Source organism: Carassius auratus, chromosome 31 (assembly GCF_003368295.1).
Source record: "Carassius auratus strain Wakin chromosome 31, ASM336829v1, whole genome shotgun sequence".
In the NCBI taxonomy this organism is placed as follows: Eukaryota; Metazoa; Chordata; class Actinopteri; order Cypriniformes; family Cyprinidae; genus Carassius; species Carassius auratus.
The window spans coordinates 23,113,832-23,133,337 of record NC_039273.1 but is presented as its reverse complement, the minus strand read 5'-3'; the positions used below and the strand labels follow the sequence as shown (position 1 = coordinate 23,133,337).

Genomic DNA, 19,506 nt, shown 5'->3' with positions numbered 1-19,506 from the left:
CTGTAAGCTGTGCTACTTGTTCATTCTCATAAATTTTTACATGCTTTAACAGCTGGCTGCTCAAATCACAGACATAGAGCAACAATACCAGGACTCTGTTATAATCATTCCTGGTGACTTTAATATAGCAAATCTCTGCCATGAACTTCTCAAATACAGACAGTACGCTACATGTCCTACAAGAGACTGGACCACTGTTATACCACAATAAAGGACGCATATCACTCTGTGCCCCATGGGCAGCTTCGGGGCTCACTGATCACTGTTTAGTTCATCTTATACTGACTTACAGGAGCTTCATACGGGGATTAGAATTCCCATCGGGTCATAATCATAAGTTATTTCAGACGCTCGCTGGTATCTGAAGTAAGTTTTGCCATGAAAATTGTTTTCAGTTTTTTTTTTTTATATCGATGCTAGCTGGTAGCTTGATATGAAAACATGGAAAATGAGCAGCAGTGCCGACCGTCTCCTAACTCAGATAGCCTAAACTCTGCCTTTTTTCATGACCACTCTTCTAACCCCAGTTGGCCTGCTTTGGCCTAAGGTAATCAACGGGCCAAAAATCCCTGGTTGTTAGCCCCAAGGGAGCCCAGACAAGGCACAATCATCCCCAAAAGCGTCAGTGGAAACACAACTGGCCATGGCATGCACTAGCATGCACTAACTCTTACCCGACTGGCTGGCGTTACAGAGCACTGAACTTCAGGACTGTTGTTGTTGTTGTCTCTGTGTACTGGAAACTTCTGTCACCAGAACAAATTCTTTGTATTTGCGAACATACTATCTTTTTCAGTAATGTAGGTATAGGCATGTTTTTACAATGATCCTATTTTGAGATAAGAGTTCTCTTGTGAAATATTAAAATAATTTGGTCAACAACTTGAATAATCTTGAAGCGCAGGTCAGCGGTACACAATCATATTTTTACACTCAGCTGTTGCTAAGGCTACCAAACCATTCCCAGCATTATTGATAAGCACTCATAAAGCAACACCGCTCATCACAACAGAGCGCAGTCACGGCTGACTGCTCACTCAGCCAAGCACTGGCTCGTAGCACAGCTGTGGATGATATCTGCTCAGTCATCTGAGGATAAAATGAGGCAAAATCAAGCCACTTTATGAAAATGAAGAGTATGAGAGCAGAAAGTGTGCAGGGTGGTGTGGGGAAGCCAGGGGCACACGCTTAGCGGCGGTGGCTGCTCTATATTTGCTGTTTGGATTGGAACATTTATCATTCGCCGCTCACTGATGACCCAGGTTATTAGCTTGATTACTGTACATTTAGTTATGCATCATGAATAAAGACATATATAGACAAATGATCCACAGTTAAACTAAAGCTATTTCAGCTCTAAGGGACTGTGTATTTAGTTTATGTTGTATTTTAAGTCTTGTTTGCTAAAGTAAGAATTACTGTTTCTGTTGCTCAATACAAAACATTTAGGATTTGGGATTTCTATACAATTCAGACCATAATATTACATTTTAAAATCAGTCAAAATCAAGGTATGGTGACACATTTATAATGGAAGTGAATGGGGCCCATTTAAAAAGCAGATATGTGAAGCATGTAATTGTATATTTAATAAAAAATGTATTTCAAGAGAGCGTATTATTTCAGTTAAATAATCTTTACATTTGTTAAAGTTAGGGTTCATGGTGTAAAGTATATATCTTTACACAGAAACGTTTGTGAGGTTTCTTAGTACATATTGTCTACATTTTGTGACTATACTTTCCTACACTTAAAAAAAGAAAAGAAAAAAACAAAAAAATAGGGAATAATGTACTCTATTAGGAATTTTCCATTTCCATTTCTGTGTTTGTTTTTTTTCTTTTTTCTTTTTCAGTATTTAACATTGGCCCTGTCCACTTCTCTGTAACCCAGAACCGCAAATTGCTGTTTTTTATTTATTTATTTTTAGGTGGAGAGTTAATTAAGAGTATTAAATTAAGTTGAATGATGAATTATCCAGTTATTTTTTGTATTAATCAACATTTTCACAAATGCGGGTCATTTGCTTTACTTGTACTGAACCTGGAATATTCCTTAAGGATTTTTGGGCAAAAATAAAATATAAATTATAAATAAATGACACTGAGACCTGAGTCATATCCAGAGACCAGAATGTCAGACAGACGTGTGGGAGGGCAGTTTTGACTAGCTAGTCAAACCATCTTAATATCATCCAGAATACCCTAGCAACCTTAGTGTAGAGTGTACAGTACTGCCCTGACAATCATGAGGGAGTGTGAGTGATTGTGGAAGCGAGGAGGTATATTAAAGCTTTGTTAATTTCTCAACAACTTCTTTCTAAAATTAGAAGCTGACAATGAGCCAGGCTTGAGGATGGGAGAGTATTTAGAGAAAATACACAAAGACGATGCTGACTCACTTTGTTTCCTCATGGTTTAGTGCGGTTTCTCACGAATGTGCATAATTCAAAGGATGGGTAGTGTAGATTACGACCGTAAGGCTATGATGAAAGAGCCATTATTATATTTTCTGCTACATTCGCAGCCTTCCATCATGTAAACAGTTTAAAATTGTGAATATTAGTGGTGGAAGGTTTGTGTGCGTCTGCATCTGAAAGTGATAGAGTGTTTCATCTGAGTTTTCCATGATCCCCTTCCCCCCTGAGGCTCAATTCATCTCTCACGGTTTCCAGTGAGGTATGTCAGTCACTCAGGCATGGTCTCCAGCAGGGTAAATATACATTCAGCCTGACTGGCCCCAGCACACATATTTGACCTAAAACCATGTAATCTCTGCTCAGTGCTATATTTAAAAAGTGCTCTGCGGCATGACTTCATTTAAAGTCTACAGTCATGAGTTAGTTAGTAGTTTTTACACACCCACGCACAGCAAAAATGACTCCTTAATTAGTCTTTTGTTGTTGTTTTATTTTGTTACTTGATTTCCAGTAAGCAACTCTTCATAAGATGTTAAGAATTTTATAGAGTGCATCTTTAAGTAGATTTTCTCTTTCTGCACTCACAGTTCCCCCACTTATTTTAACTTGTTTTAAACACATTTTAACTCTAAAATGTTTTTATTTTTTATTTATTAGTGTCTTGCAGGGACAATGCACATTAGTAAACATTTCTGTGTTTATGTTTAAAGTCACCCTATGAAACAAAAGTAATATACTAAATAATTACAATTATGTTATAAACAGGCTGAAAAAAAGTTCTAGCCTTTTATTCTAGCCTTCACAGTGCAAACAATTATTTTGTTAATCACTATTTATATCCATTATTTATATCTTTGTTTGTAAATAAACATTCTTAAAACAGGATATATTTGCAAAAAAAAGTGCTTTGATTTTAATTTTGACAACATTGTCAAAACGATCCCCATTCACACGGATCCAAGAAAATGACGAAAAATGCTGTATTATGCATAGCAGGCCAGTAGTTGGCGATGTCACTTTGTAAAGAAACACTTCACAAAACGTAATACTCATTCACATGACGTCACCAATTTCACAAATAATAATTTTGATCGTTTACACAGAGGTGACAATGGTATAATTTTCAAAAACTTTTACCATTTTTCAAAAGTTTGTGTTTTTAGGTTCCCAAATTGCACATGTTGTGTAAATGAAATCCCAAGTAGGCCTATAAAAAGTTAGTATAAAAAGTTTTCTGTTTCTAGTTAAAAATGGTGTCGTGTAAACAGCCCCTAAGATATCGAGACTTGTTTTCAGAGAGCATATCTTTTTTTCCCCTATTAATATAAATATATAACAAAATCTTGTGAGGTTTATGCTGTTTGCCAGTGGGGTAAGACAGTAATATATATATGAAGTGTAATAATATCTTATGCAAAATTGCTCTCAATTCAATGTTTTTTTTTTAAGGATACTGATTTTATTTGTATTTTTTTTAGATGGTGGCCCATTGCCATAGCAACAGCTTGGGTGGACACACCTGTTAACAGGTGTGGATGAGAAAAAAGAGAAGCCCATTGTTTCTCACCTTTTCTGTTGCATTTTTTTATGTTTTTAATTCTCTCTTTTCCTCTTCTTTTTATTTGTGCCTGACGGATACGCATAGCTCCACGTTTTAATTAGCATTGAACATTCTGTTGAGACCTGAAGAGAGTGAATCATCAAAGGCTCGTTTTTGTTTATTCCTCTGTGCTATTCTGGGCAACGTTTGTCTCCAGAACTCTGATGAGACAGCCTGTTCCCCTCGCGGCAGTTTGGAAGTTACCCATCAGCCTTGGGGAAGAAGAGGAGTAAACACTTTCATTCTTGGTAAAAGCATATCTCTCCCTACTCGCAAAACGCATGAGAGACACAGGAAGGTTCTTTGTCACAGTCAAGGCCTCATTTGACATAGAGTTTATAAGTCCTGTGATTCCCTGCCATAAAAACCCAGGGGTATCCACAATCTATGGCAAAACAAGCTCTGCAACAAGTCAGTCAGATAGAAATGAGAAGCGCTTTTAATCTTCCTGTATTTACTGGTCCGGCTGTATTTGTTGGCACAAACTCACACAAAGGTTGTTGTATTCTGTATAGGATTTGCACTTCCATATATTTATTATACACACCCATATTTTTTCCGTCCCCAAGTAACAGACTCTCTCCTGCAGGGTGTTCAAGGTACGAACATCAACAAGGATCAAACGACTTGATCTGTGTGTGTTCATGTATGCTGAGTCTAACGTGACCTGAAGGGAACACACAGCTCCTGTTCTCAGCACTGAGAGCTGAAAGTGAAATACTTGTGTTGAACCATGTTCTCCGTTAGCGCTTCAGGCCTGTAAGACAGCTTTGAGGATGATGAAATATCTTACGGAAAACGTTCCATATTTGCTCAGTCAATATATAATATATATAAAATATTAAATATATGCATTTGATTTCTAGCAACAAAAAAAAAATTCATACACAGCTTGAGAAGCAAGATTGTGTTCACTCTATTTCTTCAATCTATTTCTTCTATTTTATATTTTTGGGTTAGAATAAGAAGCACTTCTACTGGTACTTATTGTCTTTCATTCCAACATAAGAAAACATTTCTGGAATCTGCATCTGAAATAGCATGTATTTACACCGTTTATGTATCTCAGAGGGGATATGGATGCATTTAAACTGCAGATACAGAGGTATAAATAGGCCTAATGTTTTGTTTTTAACATAAAACATTGAATACTGATATTTGAAATAATTAAAAACATTTAAAAAAATGGTCGAAATGTGCAATTAAGACCGCTGGTAGGTGACAGCAAGTGAATGTTAATGAGTGAGTCATTGAGATATCAACCGATTCATTCAAACTGCTGATTCATTCAGAAACAAAGCATTTGTTTTAATGAGTGAATCACGGAATCATTTATGCAACCGATTCATTCAAAAAGCAGATTCATTCAATAAGTAAACACGGAGACGCTAAACAGTGCTGTGATCTGGTTAGAACTATTTTTGTCTGCAAAATTGAGCAAAAACAAGCAATTTTATGTCTGAAATGTAAGTCATTTATTGTTTTTTTTAATTTAATGTATTAATGCATCTGCAGAAAAGTGTGATATAGATTAAGTTAACTAGGCATACATTAAAGTAATAAATATAAAAAGCATACAGAAGGATTTCTGCCATCTACAATTTAGAAAGCCTGTAATTTTGAGTTTTAATAGACTAATAAATCAATGTGCATGCACTCTGTGATATTTGGGGGCATATAAAACTAATTAGTTATTTTAAACAGCTCATGCAAGGTTTATTTCTCTATGTAACTGGGTTCTAAAAGTAAAATTACAATGAAATAAAATAAAAAAAATTAAAAATGCTGGGATAAGTTATGCAGTCTCTTCTATTCCAGGTCCAGGATGGAAGCGGAGACGTACCAGCAGCGACTGAAGGCTATAGCGGTACGTCCCACAGAAGCTATGTTTGTATTTAAGATATCATTTTAAGACCAGCCGAACCTGTCAAGAGCATGCAGTGGATTCATTTGCCATTTAAATGACAGCGCAGCTTAAGCCCTGCAAATAGTGTCACGTGGAAACATATAGAGACATCCATCATATTAGAATCTGCTGCTGTACCTGTAGACTTCCAGGGGTAGCTATTATAAATTGTGCTTTTAATAGAAATGTGCATGATAACAAATAGACTGTTAGCAGTACCCCCTTGAAAATAAAGGTTTCAAAAGGAGGTTTTGACAGCAATTTTATAGAAGATTTTGGGGCTACCCAAAGAACCCTTGAACAGTTTTTAGTAATTTAATAATTTAAATATTCTTTTTCCATTATAAAGAACCTTAAGCACAATAGAAAGATTCCACTGATGTTAAAGGTATGCCAAGAAAGAACTATTTTTAAGAGTGTAGCAGCTCTCACAAACACACACAGGCATGGAAACTGGTGTTAGATGTGTTCAAGACTCGTTCTGAATTATTAAGTGATGGAGTCTGTCCAGACCAGGTAAAACTACACCAGATAACAGCAATGACACTCTCTGAGAGTCTCTTCACCTGCTTGCCAACATACAAAATATTCATGTCCTCTGAATGCAGAGTAGTATTCATTTCAAGTCATGATGACACTTGGGTTCAGTGGTTGATTATGTCTAAAACTGACCATTTAAACTTATGTAGCACCAACATAGAAAGCTTATGGTTACAGAGGACAACAGTGAGTTCGGAAATACAATCCAGATGGAGAAATGATACTTTTTTGCAGACATGCTCACTTTATTTTTGCATATTAAAATAACTTATACCAAACACATGGTTTTGAAAGAACTAGTTTGATTTATTTGATCAAAATACAGTAACATTGAAATTATTACACTGAGCTATTTTTTATTACATTCAAATATTATTACAATTTAAAATAACCATTTGAATATATTTTAAAATAGAATTTATTTTCAGCTGCCATTACTCCAGTCTTTAGTGTCTCATGATCCTTCAGAAATCATTCTAATATCAAATATTATCAGTGCTGAAGACTTTATCTGTCAATATGACAGACTAAAGAGTACAGAAGAAGTTGAGATTTGAAGTATGATGTTGTGTGGACATTCTGAAAAGGTGTGTGATACTGTGAGATTGCTACTGGATGTGATATGTCTGTGATATTTTCTGCTTTCAGGAGAAACGGCGGATCCAGGAGGAACAGGAGCGAGCCAAGAGAGAGATTGAGGATGAGAGACTGAGATTTCAGCAGCTGAAGGTGTGACGTCTCACACACACATACACACTCACACACTTGCCTGCATGACCTGTTTTGCAGCAGGACTCATCAGGTCGCTTTGTGTCAAGTAGGCTTTTTATGGAGTGGAATTTCATAAATGTAGGCCTATATGCACACACATACACACACAAATTCACACAGTCACCAGTGCCACATGTAAAACACAAACACACACAAACACGTGCACGCACTTCTTGCAAATTGAAATGTTATCCTGGAAGAATTCATGCTTTTCTCTGACGTGTTTGTGTGTGTGTACATTCACTTTCTCTCTCTTCCCCACTATTGTTTCCAGAAAATTTCCAGATTGGCGTTCCCTTTTCCTATTCCTTTGTTTTCCTTGTTTCCTTGTTTTAACACTGTGTGTCTGTGTGTGTACATTTATGGGTGTTTCACAACTATGGGCCCTTTTGTCCTTGAGGGGAAACAAATATTCTAAAACAAACTTTTCACACACACACACACACACACACACACACACACACACACACTACTAGTTATTTCACATGCACTAATAATATTCAACTGTGTATATATATACCATCACAGCATAGTGTAATGCATGCCTGACAGCATTAGTCATTTTTCTGAAGCATTACAAGAATTTCCACCACATCTCAAATTAAATCATTCATAAAAAATCTTATCATTAAATAAAAAATCATAATATTTTATAAATAGCATACAAGTAATATTTTCACGCTTTGATCTGAATTTGAAAATAATGACAGCTTTATTTGTTGACTTCTTTATGTTCTGACAGCTCAGATAAATTCATGATTTTCACTTACTGTTTTGCAAGCCCATTTCCACCACATAAGAACAGTTATGTTTTTGAAAACAATAATTATGAGATAAAATTGAAATAAAATATTAAGTCACAATAATGATATTAAAATTTAACATTAAGTCTATGACAAAAAAAGTTGAAATTAGAACAAGTCGAAATTAGAAAAAAACATTAATAAATGTAAAGTCTGTTTTTAATCTTTAATAATGACATAAGAATTGTAACATTTTATGTCATAATTAATCATAATCATAATCTTATGTGACAGAAATGGGCTTCCGTATATAGTTGTGTCAAACTTCTGATGAAACATTATCCTAACCCTAACCCTAATTTTCAGATTATTTATATATCAGTATGGCCTATGATTAGCTTTTAAAAGTTTCTAAGTTTAAATGTGATAAAAAAAATTATTTGAAATCAGTATTACTTTAAACCAATCACTGGGACATAAAAGTGGCCATTGGACAAAAAAACAAAAAAAACAAGCCTTTATGATAAGTGGCATAAAATGCGTGTTTGTAAGGTTTGTATTTGGGGTTCATAGTCATAATCATGCATGTAGATAAAGTTGAATCCCACAGCCACTGTTGTCTTGTGTTAGCTTACTCCTCATACATTTTCAGTTTCCATGGTGCACATCACTTCCTGTTTGGCAGCTGGGGGCTGCACTTTTCTTATGGAGTTCCCCGTCAATCTACGTGTCAGAATGTTTTCTTACTAATGAAATACACTCTAGATGGTCCTGATATAACCTTTCAGAAATGTGTTGTTATACTTGTTTTTACTGTTGGAAGTGGAATTAGCAGCGGAGTGAAAGTACATTACGCTCAGCAGGAATAGTTTGAGACTTTCTATAAATTGTATAAAGTATGTTTTGCAGCAGATTTATTCACTTCAAGTGCATTTTCTTAATTTAAAGACCCCATGAAATTATTAGAGGAACACGTTTCTCTTTTCTTTGTATTGTCCCCTGCTGAAACAGGATGTTAAAGTAGAACACATCAAATCAATTGACTTTTGTGCACTCTTGACAGCTTGAACCATAGACAAAAGCATTAAACAAACACCCATACATGATTTGATCTCCAGTGACCTACTATCAAGAAGTGAAGGATTTTCATTCAAATACATATTAAGACGACCACGGAAATAACATTTCGTTGGCCAGGCAAGAAAATATAAGCTACATGTATCATATTATGAGTAAAAATATTGATCTGTTACAGTTTGTCCCTAACATAGTTGACAAACTTACCTTCAGGAGAAGCATCCTTCACTTTAACATATCAAAATTGTGTTTAATGATTAAAGCTGCAGTAGGTAACTTTTGTAAAAATATATTTTTTTACATATTTGTTAAACCTGTCATTATGTCCTGGCAGTAGAATATGAGACAGATAATCTGTGAAAAAAAATCAAGCTCCTCTGGCTCCTCCCAGTGCTCCTATTGCCATTTGCAGAAATCCACTGCTCCCGGTAAAAAACAACCAATCAGAGCTGCGGTCCGTAACTTTTTTTGTGTTAAAAATGTAGAAAAATGTATAATAAGCGAGTACACCATGAATCCATTTTCCAAACCGTGTTTTTAGCTTGTCCTGAATCACTAGGGTTCACCTATAATAAGTGTTTATATTCGGACTATTTTAGATTGCTTCGGGGATACCGCGGCGGAGTAACCCAGTACCTTTGTGATTCTTCATAGACATAAACAGAGAGAAGTAGTTCCGGCTACGATGTTCTTCCGCAAGACGCAGGCAGTTCTGTTTATTAACTGCTAGAGCGTCAAAAGTTCCCTACCGCAGCTTTAAGTGTGGCTTAATAAACCAATAGCTGTTTTATTAAGAAAGAATACTGTTTTTACACCTTTTTCCTGATGTGAAATGTATATGATAGAATATGGTTTGTTATGTGTCTTTGGTTTTGCTGATGCTCATACTCATATTACACACATAACAAACCACCATAAAATGCTTTCTGCTATTGCTAGTCAGTGGTGAGTAGTAGGGACATTGCTATTTTAGAGATACAACTGAATTTAGAGGTACAAATGCATTTTTTCAATTCAATCTTGTGTGTTTTTATGGCAAATATTAACTTTTGTGTGAATAGGCCTCTAAGCTGCAGAACCCAGTGTGCTGTAATGCCTTTGTTTGGCTGTTAGTGTGAACTGCTGATAAGAAATCTATTTAAATAACATGTCAGCTGCATTAATTATAGTACCTCTTCCTCCTGTCCCTGTTTCTCTTCCAGAGGAAGTCCCTCAGAGACCAGTGGCTGATGGAAGGGCCTCCTGCATCTCCTGACAGCACGGGACCCCGATCGCCCCTCTGGAGCCCTAAGGTTCAGGACATTAACAAGTACGATTTTTAATTTTCCATATTTTTTTTAACCCTGAGTTTGTGAATGGTTGCCAGAGCATTAATATGTGGTTGCAAAGGTTACCTGCATTGTTTTTAGTACATTGCTATGCAGTTCATAGATTGTTCTGGGTATTTCTAGCATGTTTCTACACAGTTACAAGGCTTCTCTGAGTGTTGTAGTGCATTGCTAGATTGTTGGAAGGGTGTTTTGGGTGTTTGCTAGCCAGGGCAAGTCAACAGAACTCATCAAGATTTCTCTGTGATATTCTGCTCTCTGTATATGGCTTGGGTCTCTCCTTGATTGGAAATTAATTAATTGCAATGATGGTGGAAACAGGAACTTTCAAATCAATACAAGACTGACATATTCTTTTGGACTGTCCTGCTTTAAATGCAAGTAGAAAGCTCTTTTATGTACACTTAAGGTCTTAAGAAATATTTTGTCTGAAAAGGTTTTAGAATGTGTATCATATGTTAATAAAAATAGAAAAAGAATCTGTGTTTGTTTGCTTGGTTTTTACTGTATTTATGTGATATTTGCATTTTGTAATTACGTTTTTGTCGTGAAAATAGCCCCAGATGCTGACATGGCATTAAATAAAATTCTACTTCTACTCTTACAGCCACTTTCTATTTTGTGAAGCTCAATAATCTTTGGGGCACATCATAACTGTATCCTTTGGTTTTAATCATTGTGTTGGACAATAAAGGGAATTTGGCCTTTGTGTTCCCTCATATTTATGTTCATGTAAAACAGGAAGTCGTGGCTGGACAATTTTATCTTCATAGTTTCACTGTTGTGCTTAAAAATGTAAATATGAATTCATATACTTCAGAGAAATTTTATTCATAATGATTATAATTATGGCCAATGTGTACTGGAGAAAAGTTTATTTCCCCCCAATTTAAGTTGTTTTATTTTAATGAAAGTTAAGTTTTTTTTTTTAATGAAAGATCAAAAAGATAAACACTGCAGATTTATTTTCACAGCCATCTTTGCTCATATTTACTTTACCAAGGGGGGCTTATAATTTTGACCACAATTGCCAAATCCCTGACCAAAAACTAAAACAAAACAAGCAAACAAAAACTCTTCTATGAGCACTTAACTGCATAAATTGCCATATGGGTAGACTTCAACACTTAGGGATTTGTTAGAATCTCATACATACAGTATGCTTCCCTTTGCAAACACCTCTAATTATTCCTGCCAAGGTACTGGAGCACAAAGCAGGTGATGCGTTTTTATCCCCCAAAACATTTTTCTATTTTCGCGTGTATGAGTGTGAAGGAGTGTTTGATGTTCCTGCTTTGCAGATCAGCATTTATTTGCTTGACTCATGGAAATGGTGATTATTGTAATAAGCTAGCCGCTGAGATCTTCTTCTGTGTTGAAGCAGGGCTTTAATTAGTCAGAGCAAAGTTTGGCAGTAATAAGCTGTTCACAGCTCTATATGGGTTTTTCATGGTGTGTAAACAGCCATCTGAGGCCTCACATCCTATGAGGAGGGATTTGTTTAATGCCTGTATTTGTTACAATGCAGTTTTATATAGCTATAAAGCATGCTGTGATTTCCAGAGAGGATTATGACTGAGTTAATGACTCCACGTGAGTGCAGGCTCTTGTTTGTCTGATAGTAAATCCTGAAAAACCTACAGTATACTCTGGGACCCTGCTGGGGAGGCTCCTTTGAAAATGTTGGATGTCAAATCAGTCATGACTGCAGGCTGGCTACACTTTAGCAAAGGTTTTTAGCTACACTAAAAGCTGCTAATAAAAAGTATGCTGATTTACGCCATTTAGAGGGGCATAATCAGAGCCTTCAGAGCCTTTTTTAAAGGAAAGATAAGATTTTTGTGTGTGTGTGTGTGTGTGTGTGTGTTGCTACTGAAAAGCATGGTAACACTTTATGGAATGCATATTAATAACATATTGGCTTCTTATTAGTACTTATAAAGCACAGATTAATGCCTAAATTTGCATGTATGTGACCCTGCACCACAAAACCAGTCTTAAGTGTCAATTTAATTGAGATTTATGCATCACCTGATAGCTGAATAAATAAGGTTTCCATTGATGTATGGTTTATTAAGATCGGACAAAATTTAGCTGAGATACAACTATTTGAATATCTGGAATCTGAGAGTGCAAAAAATACTGAGAACATCGCCTTTGAAGTTTTCAAATGAATACTTAGCAATGCATATTACTAATCCAAAATTAAGTTTTGATATAATTTATGGTTGGAAATTTACAAAATATCTTTATGGAACATGATCTTTCCTTAATATCCTAATGATTTTTGGAATCGATAATTTTGACCCATACAATGTTTTTTTGGCTCTTCCCATAAACAAAACCATTTCCAATAGGAAATGTCTAGTGTAAAAATTCAAAAGTATTATTGATTTTCTTAAAGAAAAACATAAGTTAATGGTAGGTTCCCACCTTATAAAACATGACATGCGTGTATGTGCTTTAGATTACAAGAGACATCTGAGCAGTTGGCAGAGGAGGAATCCAAACTGAAGAAACTCACTGAAGACGGCTCCAATCAAACCGGCACAGACGATCAGACACAACGTACGGTGAGACACCATGTCTGAATGCATGATCACACTGAACACGTCACGCGTCCGCTTGTGTCAGAGCTTTTCACCTCCTAAATCATTTCTGAAACGAATTACACTTGCGTTCAAAATTCTGGGGTCAGTAAGATATTTTTTAAATTGGTCATTCTAAACAGCAGGGATGTATTTAATTGATCAAAAGAGACAGTAAAGATATTTATAATGTTACAAAATCATTCCTCCAAAAAATGCATGTGAGGTGCAGCTGTACAACTTTTCTGGAATAAGATGAGGTGATGATGTCATGGTCAATTGCACTTGTTGAATAAAGTTAAAATATTGCATCATTTGCCTTCAGTTAACATGAAAGAATAAGAGAGCAGCAACGAGGGAAATAAATTGCGTCTGCAAATCAGTTTTGACAGTTAATCGGTTGTTGTTTTTTATCAACTAGCTTGTCAAATGTGTTTAAAGCATTACTTGTATGTTAGAGCTGGGTGATATGACAATACACATCGTGGCAATGATAGAAAGTGTGTATAGTTAAAGTTTAAACTGACTGAACGTTTTCTAAATCATTTACATAGAAAAGGGACAATCAGGGTAAGCAACTATCCATGCAGCCTTTAGTGGGAAAACACTGGAGTGGAAAAAGAAGCATGGACCAATGGTTGAGTAATAGTGCTGTGATGTGCTGTATGAGTAAATGCAGTATTGAAACAAAAGGAAATTCAAATTCACACTTGCTTTCTCTCGCAGTGGAAGTGGTTTGTGCAGTTGAAGCCCTGTTTGGTTCTACACCGCGAACCTGCTGACTGCGCGCACTCCTCCCTAAATGGACACGGCTTTTTACACACTTGCTTGACACTTTTTACACTTGCTCGCCTTTGTATAATTCTGTGAAATGACAGTCGGGCAACTCAGGGTAATTGTTCTCCAAACCATCAGAAAACAGCAGTGGGAGGAAGTAGCTTTTGGTTTAATTGTTTACTAAAATAAAAAATAATAAGGGACGAGGTATGTAAAATAGAAACAATTCAACTGAAAAGGTTCTAAGCAGTTTTATTAGTATTTTTTGCATTCAGAATATGTCCAGATAGATTCATGCCTATAGGAATGCCTATGTTGGACGGCCAATTTCACATGTATTTTGTGTATTTTCAAATTACTGTATTTGTATTTAAATATTTTTTTTTTCCCATACAGTAATTAGCATTTTTATTTTAAATAGATTTTATTGTATTTATGCCCATCTCTGCAAACAGCCTTGTATGAACCACAAGTAAATGCATTTTGACTTTCAAAATCAGAATCAGAGTGTGACGTGAGAATATGAACGTGAAATGATGATTCAATGAAAGGTCACGCAGTATCATATCTGTGTTTGTTTTTTAACTATGTTGCATTGATTAAATACTGTCTGCATTGAATAGTGAATATGGTACATATAGTGTTGGTGTTACTCCACCTTGTGGCAACAAAAGCTGAAGTGTCTGTCTGCTAGTAAATCAATCTGGCAACACGGACATTTTTTTTTCTAAAGTTGATGAAAGATGAACGATCAGCCCTAATTATCCAATCAGAATGAGTGAAAGAAATTATTAGCGGTTAAACAAGGAAAGCATCACATGAATTAGATGATTTATGAGATTTACTATAATAAAAGAAGTGCGAGTTATTCATTATAATCACACAAATCTGACACAAACACTACAGACCTGAAACGAGTCTTTGATCATTTTCAGTTGATGTCAAAACTGTTACAGAATACGATTAATATTTATGTTCTAAATATGGTTATTAATTAATATTCATTTAATTAATTAAATGAGCACTTAGTAACATTTATGTATGTCAGCTTCTATTTCCCATCAGCCATGATTAATTCATTCCATGAGCAAATGTTTCCTATACTTAAAGTGAGTAGTACTCAACTGGTCATGTGTCCTGAACATGAAGAGACGTTAATAAAACTGCTTTGATAAGTATATTAAACACATAATTTTCTTTGTGTGTGAAACTTTTTAAAGGGTTAGTTCACCCAAAAATGAAAATGATATCATTAATGACTCATATAACCTTCATATCGTTCCAAACCCATAAGACCTTCGTTCATCTTCAGAACACAGTTTAAGATATTTTAGATTTAGTCCGAGAGCTCTCAGTCCCTCCATTGAAGCTGTGTGTACGGTATACTGTCCATGTCCAGAAAGGGAAGAAAAACATCATCAAAGTAGTCCATGTGACATCAGAGGGTCAGTTAGAATTTGCTGAAGCATTGAAAATACATTTAGGTCCAAAAATAACAAAAACGATGACTTTATTCAGCATTTTCTTCTCTTCCGGGTCTGTTGTGAGTGTGTTCACAACACTGCAGTGATGCTGCTGACGTGTTTTCTTTGTTATTGGGCGCACCAGAAAATTAGTCATTCATTTCATAATTTTCATTTTTGGGTGAACTAACCCTTTAATGAGGAAAAATAGCGAGTATACCTTTAATAAATGTTTTATGGTGTTTATCTAAATCACATTGTAAGCAGAGGTCTGCAGTATTTGAGAGAAGGTTGGGAAATTGGTGCGCATGTTAATGAACTTAGAAAGGAAACTTCTCTAGTCTAGAATGGAGGCTGTTCAGAGACGAGCTCTTCCACCCATAAATGTTCCATGGCCTTGAATTAAATATTAAAGAGCAGAATGAGGTTTAAAGAGCTAAAGAGTGTGATGTGTCCTCTGGAAGGATGACTGTTGACCTCTTCTCTGTTGTTCATCCAATAGGGAGAGGCCGAGGTGGAGCCAGCGGGAGCAGGTGAGTGTGTGTGTGTGTGTGTGTGTGTGTGTGTGTGTGTGTGTGTCGCACCTGTGTCCGGGCTAACCATCTGCCTGTCTGTTTCAGTTACACAGCATCAGGCTTGTCTGCTGTCCAGACATGATTACTGCTTGAACAAAAGAGTAGAATCCTCGACAAAACAATAATTGTGAATCTGTGTTAAATGAATTCATGGTTAATTCAGTTGATAAGAGTTTACAATAATGTTCAGATTGACAGCATGAGCTGATGCATTAGAGATCATTAACTAACAATGAACAATAACTTTGCAGCATTTATTGATCTAGGTTAATTTTAATTAAATATTTATGAAGTTATAAATGAACACAGATGAATTAATAAATTGATGGATTAACAATAATCAATTTCTTATAATATTTTTTATAATTAAATTTTTTTATATATACACTATCATTTATATATTTGTTTTTATCAATTCCTTTATCTTTTCTTTTTTGTTGTTGTTGTTGAAAATATTAATCCTTATTTTGTTCTAAAAAAAAAAATTCAAATTCAAATCCATGCTGTAAAATAAAGACATTTTGAAATTTGTATTAATCAAATGATCTAGACTGTTTTCACGAAAATATTAAGCAGCATAACTGTTTTCAACATTGATAATAATAATATTTTTTCTTGAATGGCAAATCAGCATAATACAATGATTTCTGAGGGATGGTGAAAATTCAGTTTTGCCATCACAGGAAGAAATTACATTGTAAAATATATTAAAATATAATGATTTTAAATGAATTTTATTCATAAATAGATTTATTTTAAAGGTATTTTTTATTTTTTTAATAACAAAAAACAGCCTTGGTGAGCGTATGAGAGACTTCTTTCAAAAACATTAGTATTTGACAATATTTATATTTATTTATGTTACTGTTCTGAAGCTTTTTGTATAATGTTCCCAATATCTTTTAGGCTTAAATAGTTCATTTTTTTTTTTTTATCTACACAGATTATGATATTCTGCAATGATTTTTTTTTCAATAAAAGAACAGAATAAATAACTCTAAATATTATGATATTGAACTAATATCACTCATAAATGTTTTTAATCAAACAGCAGTTGCTGAGACATCCCCTAACGGACCAATCGTGGAGAACGGAAAAGAAGAAAAGAAAGGTTATAAAATATCATTTATTATATATATACTGTTCTCTCTTTGAACTTTGAACAGATGCAGACCAACTTCATCAGTCATCAGATTACAGAACGTCACTTCTCAGACATTCCCTCTGTTTGCTTTCCCTTCTTTCCCTTATTAGTTTCAGATTTAAGAAAAAAAACTTTAATATTCTGTTTATTATAGAATTAACGCATTGCATCACCAATCAAAGACTTAATACCTTAAATACTCATGTAATAATAACTCTGTAACTTTGCTATTCCTATTGTGAATGGATTTCAAAACTGATTTGCAAAACTTTTGTTGCAGATGATTCTGTGCATGCTGAAAATCACAAGGCAGATGAAACAGGAACGTTGAGTGATGTTACAACAGAAACTGATGCCACAACAACTTCAGCTGCTCTTAACGGAAACGTGGAAGGAGAAACATCACACAATACTCCAGGAGAGGAAGAACATGCTTCTGCTAACGGATTCAACAGCCACCCTGCTGAAGGACCAGGTGCTGGTGGTGTAACTATGACCTTCCTCGGCTTCAAGGAGGTAGAGCTCGGGCAGGGGGTGGATGAGGATGATGACTGCGGAGCAATTATTAGAGCAGAAAGAATCATCATCACAGACAAAGGGGAGGACGTCCCAGAGGAGGATGACGAAACTGCTCAAGAGTCTTCTATAGAGGCTACAAATGAAGACACATCTGGAAACTCCAAAGAAAATGGTGCGGAGGAAAAGACGGAGAACCACCCGGAAGCTTCTGCTGAACCTGAGCGGGCAGAAGTGATTGAAGATCCTCCTGCTGAGATAGTTACAGATGTAGCAGTGGAAGGCGAGACCAAAGATCTTGAGCAAGAGGAGAAAGATCTTCCTGAATCGACTGATACGCACTCCCAGAATGTGACAGTCGATGGCGCTATTGAGGCATCCCATGATCCAGTGTGTTCCACAACACAACCATCTCCAAAAATCAGACCAAAAGTCGACGCAAACACAGCAGAGTCACAAACCCCAAAAGACGAGGAGGTCACGTCTGCCATGCGCATCTCGCTCAGCCAATTTCAGGAGGTTCCCCTGGATGGCGCCGGAGAAACGGCGGAGTCAAACGCCAAGGCAGAACCGGAGAAACAGCGCGCTGAACAACAGCCTCTGCTCGTCTCTAAAGCAGCAGCTCAGCTGGACACCAGCGCCCCAAATCGAACAGTGGACACAAGTGCACCAAAACAAAAAGCCTGCCAATGCTGTTCGATCATGTGAACAATCGGTTGACACTTTTTATTCTCCATTCATTTTCATCTTGTCTGTTACTCTGAATACAGAGTTTGTATTTCATGACATTCATATTTTGATCTTCGGCTTTTCACATCTACAGCGTCAAAGCACAAAGTGTTTATTATGAACCGAAGCCTTTAAGTCTTGCATTGCCTTCACTATACTAAATTCCCGTAACTCTTTTCTGTGTAAGAAGAAGATTTAAAAAGCACATTGACTTGGAGGAAGGACTGGAAAAGGCTTCAGTGTGAATGTTGTTGTTGATGTGTCACCATTTGCTTGCATTCCCAGCCTCTGGCGTCTGATTATGATCCTGTTTTTATGTCTGGCCTTGACGGTTTTAACACTACCATATAAAAATATTTTGTTTTTCTCAGTACTGTGGGAATGAACCCACGTGGGTAATTACTCATACTCATCCTACAATAGTTGTAGCATTCTCTATTATAAACCATTTGTATGCCTTGTTTATGCATCAAAACGGAGATGGAATGGTTACTTGCGATTTTATAACATCTTTTCTTTTTGCTGTTATTGTTACAGTGCCTTCAACTGCTCGGTGGAAGTGTTTTTAGACCTGAAAGTATAGTTATGCTGAATGGAAAAGTTATGTTTCATGTTGTTGCAAAGAAAGTTTTTCTTCTGCAGAACACACAAGGTATTTTAAATAGTGTTTTAACTGGGTCATTTTTTTTTTTTTAGATGAACTATCCCTTTAATGTGACCCTATTAACAGTAATTGATATACTTTTGACCAGTATACAGTAAACAGCACAAACTGCTTTATCAATATTAGCAGTTTTAGATTAATTCTCCAAATTGACATTCATATGGACTGCTCCTGTAGTGATTCAAGTTTCATACTATGACATGTAATCAATATTCAAAGTTATCAGTTGAATTCAGGAACCATATTTTTGCATAGAAAGTTTGATGTAAATTATCAGTGCCTTAACTGAGTGCCTGTTTGTACAGTTTAAATAAAGAGCTGAATGAGAATCGGTGCAGATTTTGTATAGAAAGTTTAGATAGGAAGAGCTGCAGGATTAATAAACTAACCAATGAAATTTAATCAAAGACTGTCTTTTTTTTTTTTGTGCAAGTTATTAATGTATAAAAGAGAATCAAATACAGTAGCAAAACAATGGCAACAGTCATTTTTATCATGAAGCATGAAAAAGAATATTGTATATTCTGTTTGCAGTGCAGATTGTTTAAATATTCAATAGCTTGAACCTTTTGCATATTTATATTTAAATATTTAATTAACTTTAATACTGCTACATTGCACTTTACAATGTTTTCAATTCTTCAACATGAGTTAATGCATTCAGTG

General features: G+C 35.6%; 1 protein-coding gene across 2 annotated transcripts in view; it reads left to right on the top strand.

The window, feature by feature from the left end:
- Positions 1-19,242, top strand: part of LOC113050901 (paralemmin-3-like) — a 46,236-nt gene extending 26,994 nt beyond the window's left edge. The window contains exons 2-8 of one of the 2 annotated variants that reach the window (XM_026214345.1): positions 5,838-5,886; positions 7,114-7,194; positions 10,259-10,365; positions 12,852-12,957; positions 15,715-15,745; positions 16,842-16,898; positions 17,212-19,242. In XM_026214345.1, the coding sequence (XP_026070130.1) occupies positions 5,845-5,886; positions 7,114-7,194; positions 10,259-10,365; positions 12,852-12,957; positions 15,715-15,745; positions 16,842-16,898; positions 17,212-18,155 (1,368 nt within the window). In that variant the 5' untranslated portion in view covers positions 5,838-5,844 and the 3' untranslated portion in view covers positions 18,156-19,242. Of the gene's footprint in view, positions 1-5,837; positions 5,887-7,113; positions 7,195-10,258; positions 10,366-12,851; positions 12,958-15,714; positions 15,746-16,838; positions 16,899-17,211 lie in introns of both variants that reach the window. The other variant, XM_026214344.1, reaches the window with a different exon arrangement.
- Positions 19,243-19,506: the final 264 nt, after the last annotated feature.